This window comes from Lissotriton helveticus, chromosome 7 (genome assembly GCF_964261635.1).
Source record: "Lissotriton helveticus chromosome 7, aLisHel1.1, whole genome shotgun sequence".
NCBI classification, from domain to species: domain Eukaryota; kingdom Metazoa; phylum Chordata; class Amphibia; order Caudata; family Salamandridae; genus Lissotriton; species Lissotriton helveticus.
The window spans coordinates 385,910,999-385,924,196 of NC_136068.1; the positions used below are offsets into that span (position 1 = coordinate 385,910,999).

The 13,198-nt window shown below is 40.4% G+C and overlaps 1 protein-coding gene across 1 annotated transcript in view; it reads right to left on the reverse strand.

Moving 5' to 3' along the window:
• The window catches only part of LOC144768501 (fer-1-like protein 4), a 936,890-nt gene that overhangs the window by 560,319 nt on the left and 363,373 nt on the right, over nt 1-13,198 (reverse strand). The window contains exon 16 of the mRNA XM_078652210.1: nt 2,507-2,615. Coding sequence (XP_078508336.1) covers nt 2,507-2,615 — 109 coding nt within the window. The remainder of the gene's footprint in view (nt 1-2,506; nt 2,616-13,198) is intronic.

Genomic DNA, 13,198 nt, shown 5'->3' on the forward strand with positions numbered 1-13,198 from the left:
TATACGACAAACACATAGCTCAATGTGATTGTCATTGCCTTTTAACTTTCACGCATACCGGTAGCGCGAGTTCGCGCCAGCATATACACGTTCAATATGCTTCTTTTTGTAAATTGTTTTTCTCTAAAAAATACGGTTCTAGTATCATGTGCAAAAGACCGATATTAATTTTCAACCAACTGAGCAGTAGTAATACATGCAGCACAAATTACTTTGTATCACGTGATTGATTCAGGTCGAGTTTCAAGTTAATTATATAATTTTCGTTTGATCTAACAATAAGGTCTATTGTGAGCAGCATTATTAACATTTACTAAATCAATTTTGAGGTATACAATGCATTACCGAATTGACAAAACATAGTCAGTGGTATAGAGGGAGTCTGTTTTTCGTTTTCATGACCATGTGACTTTAACTTTATGTACCTGAACTTTAACACTGTTTGTTGCCCGTGATGAAGGAGTGACTACAACTCCGAAACGCGTCGGACATCGTGCCTGAATAAACGTCTTTGCACTGAGAAAACTGTGGCCGCGGCTCCTTTGTTGTAAAACTCTACGTGAACCAAGTGAGTTTTTCCTCGAGGTGACAGCGTGTGGAATATTGAGGGGGTGGCTACCCCAGCCGTGTGCCCGCCGGACTTGTGGCTTGGGACAGCCCGACTTTGGTGTGATATATATATATATATATATATATATACACATATACACACAAATATTGATATAGATATATTTAGACACACATATAGATATATATTCACTGAAGAAAACAAAGATTAAAGTGATGTTATAGGTAGGAACTGTACTGATATCTTAGTGTACATTTAAAGAAACATAGAAATTCACGAAAACAAAACAGAATTTAAAGGAACATTACACATACCATTTTAAGCTAATAAAATTACGGGAATTCATCATTTAGAGTTATTTTAAGTAACTATAACTCGTGCCCTAAAGTAACGATAACTCCCCCCCCCCCCACCATGCACAGTGCTGTTAAAAATGATGTGATTTCATGTTGCAGTGATGTTAACAATGATGTATAGAACATGTCATGAGTGATGTAAGATGGGAGGTAATTAGCAGTGCATGGCAATGATGCGAGTTATAGTTACTTTAAGGCACAAGTTATAGTAACTTCAGATAACTACAACTGGTACATTTCAGTGGTTTTGTTAGATTAAAACAGTAGGTTTTAACTGAAATCTTCACATAAATATAACGTTCCTTTAACCTTATTTTTTTCAGGGAATTTCTAAGGGTTTTTTAAATTGTGAAATAAGATACAATTACAAATCCCACTATAACATCACTTTAACTTTTGTTTTTCCTGTGAATTTTGTATGTTTTTAACATAAAGTAAGATGTCCGTCGTTGTGCGCAGCATGGGGTTGAGCACAGGGCCTGGCATGCGGTCAGGCCCTATGCCCAAAACTTGTGGCTATGTGACCCCACTCAGTTGTGCACGATCTTTGGCAGTGGGGTTGGCTACAAGGCCTGACCTCTGGTCAGCCACTGCGCTCATCCCCTGAAGTCTACGTGATGTTACATTATAAAGGTTGATATTTAACCAAGGCAAAAGTTGCTCTTTTTTTTGTGGATCGGAGCTGGGATTTTCCCCCTGAACCATTGTTCACCCTGTCACATTCTAGATGCCTCTTGTCTATTGGCCCATGCGAGCATGCCTTCTTGACCCTTGTGTCCTTCTGCACTTGGTGGGTTGGCTTTTATCATCTGCGGGGCATTTGCCTCTCTGCCCTGTCCCATCAGGCTTTCTTTTGAGCAGCTGCCATGGTGATTTATTGCTGGCTGTCAGTGCTGACGCTGTTTGGCATCTTCCCCTTCTTTATTCTCACTTCCATCTGTAGCGCTCCTTGGTACTGGGTGTTGGGAATATTCTATTTTACACTTGATTATTAATACGGTTTACGGGGCTCCTTTCTTCCTGCTTGTGAGTTCCATGGAGGTCATGATAACCTCTTTGTGTGGTGTTTTTCTATTCTATTCTCTTATGAGTCTTTTTGACTATATGCTTACATTAGTAAGGACTGGAACAAGGAATTGGTTGAGGAGGCATCATTTATCTTGCTTACTGGTAATCTTTCTCATCCCAGCCGTTATGTCTTGCCTGTCCTGCCAGCAGGGACTTATGACTCCGTCTGGTTGGAACTTAGGTAGTCCACTCAGGAGTTGTGATTGGAAGAGCTCTGGTTGTGTAGTGTCTGGAGTAGAAGAGGTTAAGCCCCCTGCAGTGAAGACCCAGGCTAGCTTATTTATTTTAAGCAGACAGGCTCCACCAGTCTGGGAAGTGCATACATCTGACATTAATAAGGATTGGGACAAGGAGAATGTAATCGGAATAATGGTATTATCAGTCAGTAATCAATGTGTTACTTCTTCTACAATTTTACGTTCACTGCAGTACAGTAATGATGCAAACACAATAGCAGAAATGTCTGTTACGTTATCTTGAAAAATGCGTATACCAAAATGAGAGGACTACTTACCTATAGATATCTCAAACGTGACAGGTTTGATACCAATGCTGGGGTCGATCATCGTGGCTTCAAAAATAGAAGCAAAGAGGAGGAACTCTTCCTTGACACCTAGTGCAGTCTAAAATGACAAAAGACATGCTATATCACCTACATTAAATTAACAAGTGCTGAGCAAGGCAAGTTTTGATGGCTTACGGGTAATTAGACTGTGAAAATGCTCATTGATATTCAGTTGTTTTGTCCCTTCATTACCAACTGTGTATTTCGGGGTGGATCTCACTTGCTCGAGTTGACCCTTACCAAGCTATGCAATTGACACAGCCCACACTAATGCCTCCCCACCTAGATTAGATGCTATAAAATTCATTTTCAATTACCCATTAAAGACCACATTAGGGCTGAAAAAACAGAACTGGTATTATGATTTAAAAATAAAAAGTTTGCTGATAACGCCATAAATTATACACAAAAGTGTATGTGAGGAAAGTCCACTTCTTCGCCTTCCCTTGTACAATCCAAATGCCCTTTTGACCATTTGCCCAGCCTTTCTAAAGAGCATAGTAAATATTTTGTAATACGTTAGCCTGTCCTAAAAAGTATCTCTGTCTTTTTAAGCTACCTTCACTTCAGCATTCGTAATGCCCATTAAACTCTACCTCTGTATGAGTAGAGCCTAAACGAGCAACGCTCACAGGGGATACAGCTAAGCATGCTAGACTGTAAACTAATGATACACACAAAACAGGCACATCATAGGCAAGCTTTGGCACAAAGAGCTGGTACAGCATTCGTATTTGCAGGCCAAGATTCATTATTTCGCATACAAAACAGGCACGGTCCAAGTTTCAGTAGAACAAGTTTTTCAAACAGAGAATGTACATTATACACTGCTCAAAAGGCTTTTGTTATAAGCCAGGCATACTGAGACCACTCCAGGACTGGTGGACTTGGTGCATGTGTCCCATCAACATCCAGAAAACCTCATAAAAAACTTAGAGTATGGTGAGCAATCATATTCAGTATATATGCCTGTGTAAAATGTATAAAAGAAACGTGCAAAGCATAACAATAACATGTCAACATAATGCAATTGAAATGAAATAAAGCAAACACCTTCAAAATAGAAGCTTACTATATTGAAAAAGGTTGCGTAAGACTGCTTGCACTACCACTGCATATGTATGTGCAGTCAAATCCATGCACACTTCTCCATGTTGCTGCGGCATATTTTGTCCAATGGTACTCCCGCAAACAAAGCAAACCAATGTTGGTGAGGCCATCGTGGGGCAATGAAAATCAGACGGCATGGCTCTCTTTTCAATTTCATTAGGAGCCTTGCTATTAGAGGGTATGGGGTAAAAGCATATGCAAAGATCCCTGACAATCTTATTAGAAACACATTTCCCCATGACCCTCTTTATGGTTCCCAGCTGGTGAAGAAACAGCATTTCCATGTTTATTCTAAAGATGAAGAGATCCAAGTTGGATTTGCCACACTTCTGGAAGATGAAGTTGAGAATTGTCTGGTTCAGTTCCCACTCTTGGCAGGAGTTGGAGGTTCTGCTTAGAGTATCTGCTAGACTGTTGCTCATACCTGAGAGATGTTCCACTTTGATGGAGATATGGTGCAGGAGAATCAATTTCCAAATGTTCTGCACTTCTAGAGACAGAATGTGGGAACATGCACCTTCCTGTTTGTTGAGGTAATGCATGCATGCAGTATTGTCCATTCGTATAAGAACTGATGAGCCCGTTATCCAAGGTAGGAAAGACTGTAAGGCTAGGAAAATGGCCTGCAACTCCAGAATGTTGATGTGCATCCTGGCAAGCGTTTTGGACCACTTGCCTCTTATCTGAAGATCCTGAAGATGGGGCCCCCCAGCCCTCTAGAGAGGTGTCTGTGGTAAGGAAGAAATCTGGTACAGAAAGTTAGCTCTGTCGAGAGATTCTTGAAGGATTGCCACGGAAGGGCTTTTTTCATGGTTGGAGTTATCTGAACTAGGTTGTCGAACGATCTGGTTACTTGTAGCCATTGCTTTTCTAGCTGCTCCTGAAAGGGTCTCATTTTGAGATGTGCGTGAGGTACCATCAAAATTGCAAATTTGCTGAACACATCATGCAGAGTAGAGATTTCACTGGGCATACAGAAGCAAACTCTTTTCCAGCTAGATTCCTTGCTAAAGAGATGAGATTTGCTTGCTTTTCTGCAGACAAGATTGCCTTGTCCTGTATGGTTTCCAGAATTTCTCAGAGAAAAGTAATCTTTTGAGATGTTCTAGAAAAGACTTTGGGTAATTGAGCATTAGCCCCAGGGAGCGAAACATCCGTAAGCAGATCGCAATTCACTTTGAGGCCTGCTGATAAGACATGCCTTTACTAGCAAGTCGTTGAGATAAGGGAACAGTCAAAGACCTTGAATTCTGAGACGAGCAGCAAATGGAGCAAGGCACTTGGTGAACACTTGTGGGGCTGAGCAGAGATCAAACAGGAGGACTTTGAATTGACAATGAGCACCTGCTACAGTGAAATGAAGGAATTTGCGATGCCTGGGATCTATCAGGAAATGGAAATATGCATCTTGTAAATCTGGAGTTGTCATGAAATCTACAAGATTGAGGAACTGAAGTATCTCCTGAAGAGTGACCATGCAGAATAATTTTTCTGCAGATACTTGTTTAGATTTCTGAGATCCAGAATGGGTCTCGAGTCCTGTGTCTTTTTCGTTATTAGAAAGAAGCACAAATAAAAACCCCTTCTCCTCTGAGAATTGGGAATCTTTTCTATGGCCCCTTTTTGAAGCATAACACATGCTTCCTTCCCTAAGAGAAGTATGGCCTCTCTATCTTTTAAAGTCATAGTAAAGAAAGTTCTGCAAATCCTGCAGTCTTTGACCTTATGAAGAGGGTATAAGCAGTAGATACAAACCTTGTGAGAATCCTTTAGCATGCAGCTTTTTCTTACCACATGACCCACAAGTCCCGAAGAGTCTTTTCTTTGAAGAATCAGACATATTGCAAGCTAAATATCCAAGATGAAAAGAAAAAACTGAGCACAGCTCAGAGAGGCTCCCTGTCACAACAATGTGTGGTAGAAAATCTGAGGGACTTGCCTCTCTGTGGAGTGTTCTAGAGGGTGCTAACGTCTGATTGGTTGTGGTGATGGGCATTGACTAGAACATGTACTGAGCACAGGGAGGGGTCTCTTGCAGGCAATTCCTGCTTCATAAATGTTCGCCTAGATTTGAAATCTATATGGACTCATTTATCCTCCTGGGGCTAAACACCTGTATAAACAGTTCAGAACTGGCACCCTACCTGTAAGATCTTTTACTATGAGATCTTGTAAAATTGAGTGTGTTTTGAAGAGTTGCCCCTTTTTTCCCTTGATAAAGGAAACAGGGGAGTAGTCTTAGGTTTTTTCTCAGATATTCTATAATACGCAAAAAATGGATAATTGCACTCTGTAAGTTGGAAGGTGGAAGACACTATTGAGAGGCATTGCGAATATTGAAAAGTGATTCCAAAGAGTCAATAGTCTTTGTGATCTCACGCTTCTTCCAGAGGGCTTGGACAATACTAATGAATGAATGAAGTTTAATAGCTGGGAATTTGTAATTGTTATAATTGTTATTCATGCAAGGGGTATGTTTCCTTCAAATTCAGTATTAACAGACCAGACTGATTTTTATTATCTGATCTTATTTCTGTCCTGTTTAAATATGTATCTTATGTGACATTTACTTATTTAATAGCAGGTTCTGGGTACTCAATATCTATTGGTCATAATAGAAGGATATTCTTTTAGATTGGTGTGGCTGGGGTACTCAACATGGTGGACCCCTTTTAGCCTAGTTTTAGGTTTCTAGGAGGTTTATGTTGTTAGTGGCTTTTGCTCCTCTAGAGGACTCGTCCTCAGGCTAAATTGACTGTTTATTGTTTATCAAAATGATTATGCATTGTACTGGTCAGTTTTATGTACTATATTGTTTTTTTTTGCATTTGCACTTTTATGGTCACTTGAACGAAATATAGTACTTTGAGGATGAATAAAATAATTAAATAGACTATTCAGGTGGCAAGAAGTGTGGGATAAGATTAGAGGATGGAAATTAGGAAGTGGTTGGAGTCTTACAGAGTTACTCCTCATGGTGTCACTGGAAGAATTCCATTTGACTTGTTCAGGGGGTGGAAACCTAATACTATGGGCATCATTACATGGTGGTCGTACGACCGCCATTGTATCGGACAGGTATCCGACTGGCTACATGTCATGTTTACACCTGCCCAATTACAATGCGACCGTCATACAGGCGGTCTGAAAACTGCTCTTTTGCACTGCGGCTTGTGCCATGGCCCTAGAAAAGGGCTGCAGCACAAGCTACAATGCATAAGAGCAGTTTTTAAACATCCATGCACCATGCATCCATTAGACCACCATGTAAAGGCAGAGGGCCATCGTAATCCCTACGACGGTGCCACCGCAGGCACACCCCCATTGTAGGGACTGCGGTCGGACCAAGGCTCCAGTGGGCTCCTTGAGCCTGTTGGAGGAGTCCGTCGGTCCCTCCATCTGCTGTGGTCCAACCGATTGCATCATAATACGGCAGACGAACAGCTGTGCTGGAGTTTGGTAGGCCCACCATAAATGGACTGTCGGTGGTGGGCCCACCAACATCGTAATACAGCCCTATGCTATCTGCGGCATAGACAAATGAAGGTAGAAGTGTTGTGGACAGTGATGGGTATGGTGAATGGAGATGTAAGGAGAAGATGAAGGTGGAGGAAAGCAAGAGATGTGTGGATGAAAGGAAGGGTGCTAGCAGTCTCTATACTGGAATAGGAGATGTGGTCAAGGTGAAAGCTTGTGTCCAGCTCCAACAGGAGGTAGCCATGATGTTGATGCTCCTGTAATTGATATAGGATTGTTTTTTTTTAAATCATCAAAACAACTAAGAGATGATTTTAAATACAATATAAGAATAAATATGTACACCCACCAGAAAAGTATGATTTCAAGAAGGTTTCATGTAGACCACTCTGCTTCCGTCATGTGTGGATTAATCAATATTCACCAAGGCTTAGCTACTCTCCACAACTGAAATGTGGGATTTGCAAGCCAGTTCATTGTGGGACACAAGGAGCATTCATATCTTCGGCTTTTACTAAATAGAAGAGCTTCCATGAAAGTGCACGCAACATAGTTCATCGTATTGGCATAAAACGCGCAAGGGTATGCAACTCACTTTTTGACAATCAGAAAGAAACCGCAAACAAGTATTGTTTGCCAAAATAGACAGCACCGTGAAAAGACAAGTTGAAAAAAAAAATTGGAAAATGTTATATCCAATTTTGTCCACTATCTTATTTTGTGGCACACATGACATTGCTTTACATGGGGAAAAAAAGTGCAATCGGAAACGTGAAAAGTCTGTAACAATTTTGCATTGAAGCAGGAGATGATCCCAAAGAACTATCTGAAAAATGCCCAAGTTCATGCACGTTGTACATCAGTTCGAGGTGAAAATGAATTGATTAAATTATGTGAAGAAAAATTAAGAGAAGATCTAGTATCCTTAGTCAATATGTCAAATGGATTTTCAATCATTCATGATGAAAGTGCTGAAATATCAGGAAAAAGAGGAAATTTCACTTGGAGTACGTTTTGTACACTATTAGCACCGGATCTGCCATCAGAGAAGAATTCCTTGGATTTGCAACCTTAAAAGAAATGGATGCTATCTCAATTGCAAATATGATTATGGATACATGTCCAAAATTTCTAATAATCTTAGAAAAACTCCATGGCCAAGGATATGATTGATGCTCTACAATGGCAGGAAAGGAAGGTGATGTTCAAGCCATAATAAAGAGAAAATATCCTAAAGCTGCTTTTTCTCACTGTGCTGCACATAAACTTTATTTGGTTGTTAATGACCTGAAGCTGTTCCTAACATACTTAATTCTAATGCCACAGTGAAAGCCATTATCAAGTTTTTCCATGAGAGTCCAAAAAGAAGACATCTTTTCCCAATGTGCCATTGCTGAGTGCAACAGAAAGGACAGTAAAACATAAGAGCATTAGAATTTTTAGTTTAAACTTTGAAGATTTTTAAGCAATTAAGCTTACTGGTTACTACAGCTTCATGGGAAACACATCAGGATGCTTATCAATTGAAATATTCCTCAAGCACAGTGAGTTTTTGCTTGTCCATAATTTCAAATTACTCATCAGGATTGGAATCTGTAAACCTGGCTCTCCAAGTTGGTCAGTTTGATATCCTCAAGGTGTGTAATCACATGCAAGACCTTCTGACTGTGTTCTGCGATCACAGGCAAAAAGCAGAAGAGCAATTTAAGGACATTTTTCAAATGTTCAAACAATAGCAGACAAATGTAATATTGAACTTTGTGTTCCCAGGCAATGTGGCCAGCAAGTATTTTGCTCAAATTCTGGTTTCTCTTCTCTGTGAGAATTATATATCCAATCTATCTATGTGCCATACATGGACTCTATCATCGCGTCATTAGAAAGCCAGTTAGGAAATGAAAATAAGAATAATTTCAGTCAGTTCTCACTTTACTCAGAACACATGTCAAAAATGCTACTTGAGCAATACAAATGGCAAATTGCAAACATCAGATAAATTCACAACATTGAAAACCTGGAAGCAGAATCAGTCACATGGTTTGAGATCTAGACAACGGAGGATGAGCAGTTTGACAGTGGATTTCCGGATTTGCTAAACCACACCGATTTATTTCCATCAGTCCAGCAGGCAATTGTTATTGCTCTCTTAATACTAGTGACCCCTTGTACAGTGGTAAGGTCTTTAAGCACAATGAGAAGGGTGAAAACCTAGTTGAGCTCAACAATGGCAGATGATCACTTATCAGGGTTGGCATGATGAGCATACATGAGCATGATGAAAAAAACAGATGATTGAAAAAGTTATTGATAAATTTGCACAAGACCACACACGGTTACAGTTCCTTTTTCGAGATCACTAACCACAGTGAACAAAAACTGTATGAAACTACTCATTGAAAAATGTGATTATTAAATTTGAGCAACAGTTTAAATGTGTGCAGTTCCTAACCTGCAACAGATACCCAGCTTAAGTTTATATGTTTTATTTTCCAATTTGGATGAGAACAGTCATTATTTTATTTAAGTTAAAACCTTGACCGCAGCGCGAATTCCGCCGCGGGGCTGGTGATTTATTGAGTGGGCGGGGTTCGGACGGGCCCCAGCCATCCACTGTGACGTTGGACGCATGGAAGGGGTTAATATATTCAATTGTATTTATTTTAATATATTTAAGTTAATACATTTTCAAAATAAATACATTTGTCATATCTTTTAATTGCATTTTGTTTGTGGATGTTAACACCAAATGCAGATTCTACATTGTTTTTTTTTTAAAATAATTCAGTTATAGTGCTTTGATCAATTGTGTATGAATAATGTGGTCTAATCCATAGTGTTAACATAAAAACAGATTAGAAAATGCTAATCAGACAATGCAGCTATATCCTTCTATTCACCTTTTGAATTAGTTTACCAACCTTTGCATGCTTTGCAACCCTGCACTTTTTCACCTTTGTGCAGGAGCCACTCTTGCCTGCAGCTCTGCTTTTGTCTTTGCCAACTGCTAGAAGGTGCGATATCTACCACAGGCCACAAAAGAAAGAGATGGCTGTTGCACAAAAAACCTGTGGCATGAGAGAACATATGTGGCCTGCTTTCTGCGCCCCATGACTCGCCTGCACCCCAGTGTTTCTTGTGCCCCACCTAGCACACAACATGTCAGAGGATGGACGACGTTAAAATTATGCCCCCCCTGAAAAAAATTCTGCAGACGCCCATGCCCCCAAATATGAAAAACGACTTGTTCTTAATATAAATATGTCATTTATGGACAGCTGACTCATGTTAGGGTTACTTGGACCACAAGCCATTGTGTACGTTTCATTAGGGTTAACTTCTAACTTCAGATATGCATAACATCAATTTAGCTCTCCATTAAAATTTTAAGCCCCCTCTACGACCTAGAAATCAAAACGGCATCATCTGAATGGGTTTATCCTGGAATCGGCATGTTTTTTATAGCAGGGATGTCTACGCTCTTGGCCATCAACATTTCAACTAACCCTGTGACATATAACAGAAAGGGGGTTGGGGCAAGCACACACCCTTGGGGCGTCCCCCTACCTATGCTAAACAGGTCGGTGCACTCCTCTTTTACCCGGTAGGAATACTATCCCAGCAGACAGGAGATCGTAATGTAAATCCCTCAGGAAACCCAGAAGCCCCTTATCAACCCCCAATGCCTCCAGTTTTACCCACAGGGTGTACCTCACCATGCAATCAAATGTGCAGAAGAGGTCCATGAAAGCTAAAAAGATGGACCTCTGCTTTGCTGTGGTGTATTTACTGATCACAAGATACAGATTAAAGCATTGCTCCAATGTCCCTAGACTAGCTCGAAGAACATACTGCAGCTTAGACAGAACGCCCTTATCCCAGGATGTCGACCTTTCCCAGAACAATCCTACCTGCTATCTTGGCTGTGGAGTCTAAGAGCGATATCAGGTGAGGGTAGCTCATATCATTTTGCTTTCCCTTTTTAAAAACGTGTCAATAATAGTCATTCTTCAGGACTAAGGTAAACCAGTTTTACAGGTTTGGTTTATATAATTAGTAATAAGGGGGGGAATCTAAAATGAAGTTTTACATAAGTCCATTGGGGTCCCCGTTTGGCCCAGGTGCTTTATTAGCAGCACTATCCTTCACCTCCTCCAATGAGAACTCAATGTCAGGGGATAGCTGGATAGAAGCTGTTCAGAAAAAGCCTTCTCATACTCACCAAGACTTGGTGACTTAAATCTTGGTGAAATGGCTAACTCACTGATCAGGGCTTACATTGACATCCAGGATTTTGTGGCTGGTATTAGTATGCAGTTATTGGCAGTGTGCCAAAAAAGATTGGCAGATTTCGGCTTACAGGGATATCATCAAAACTATGGGGGCCTGTTTACTTCTATTAATAAGATACATGAATGTGTGAAAGTTTGAAACTTGGATGGAACGTAGCGCTGTTATGGTATTTACCAAGGAATGCTTATCGCTACTCACATCATACATACAAGCTTACCATGTTATCTTTTTATTATTAAGGAGGACACCATACCAATAGAGGATTTGGGTATATTGGTCATAACTCCCATTAAGAATGCATAACAGTAATGTTATCCAGTGGCTAACTAATAGCTAGTTACCTTTCCGCGAGAATGAGCAAAGTGGACCACAGGTCCCATGTATGATAATATCTCATCATGTGCCCTTCCATTGTAATGTAGTGTGTAACAATATAGGACATTGTCCCTCCCAGAACGGGGAGTGGGTATCCCTTACAATTACGAAATGAAATAGGCCTGCATTGCCAATGAGCTGTTTTAATATGCATGTGTTCTGTTTTTCTACATGTGCATTTTGCTCACTTATCTTGTGTGTTTAGTGGCATGCTATGCAGTGTCACTTGTGTTCTCACACCAAGGCAACACTGTCTCTGCATGTTAGCGCTAGGATCGCCATTTAGTATTTTAATATCTCTCCCTTTATAATATTTTTACGTTTCAAGGTGCAATTTACTTCCATCCAGGTAGGATTCACCTGGGTTTTTGGATTCATCAAGTTTTTGCTTTTGGCGAATAGGCCAGTAGAATAGGGATCCTTGGTCCTGGTGAAGGCCCAAGACCTTTCATCCTAACCATAGGGGCTGAAACATGCTGGCTTAGGTAGATGGGTTGAGCCATTGTTCTCACTGGCCATCTCATTGATGTTTTAAATTATCCCTGAGGTCCCAACATTAAAGGGGATACACCTGGGTACCCCAAGATATTTTTATTTTATTTGGCTCCCGCTACTTGTCCAGTTGAACCAACCAGGGAGAGGAGAGGTTGCCTATGATGAAGCAGGATACAAACAGAGCATGAGGCTTTCTCTTGCAAAAGAAATGGCTTTCTCACGTTATATGACAAAATTCTTGTGATGTCCAAATAGGGATCAGACTTGATTTTCTAAATAGGAAAATAAGTCCCTTTCTTGCTTGAGCTACCATACCTTTTTGTGTTGGAGTGGCCTGCTTACTTGGCCTTTGCCCAAAGACGAAAGCAAATGCTGTCAAATCTAAATTCATAGATTTAACATTAGTATTATCCTGTCTCCAGCTAGCAAGGAGCTGAAAAGCCCTTGATGGACCTAACCTATGTGGCTGGCATAAAGAAATGCTTAAAGGGACAGGGTGGAAGGGAGCCGCTTTGAAAAAAAACAAAAAGAAGGGTCTGAGAAAACAAAATTGAATGAGGCCTGAAAGATGATAATGCAGTCCTTTCCCATCCTGGATAGAATGGGTTGATATATATCCAGCTTATGATGATGATAGCAGGTAAAGCAGAACTCACAAGACTCAGCCGCAATACTGGGTGGGCATGTCTACTGTGAAATGTATTCTTGCAGACACAAAGTTTATCATGATTGCTTAAAGCATAATGTTCATTCACACAAAGACCCTATAGACTGATGATTGTAGTTTGTCCCCTGCCTTGGATCTCCAGAAGCTTGGATTATGTTATTGATAGTGTTAATGGGAAATATAGTTGAAACAGTTCTATACTTATGCCATTCTTTCAGGAAGTGAAG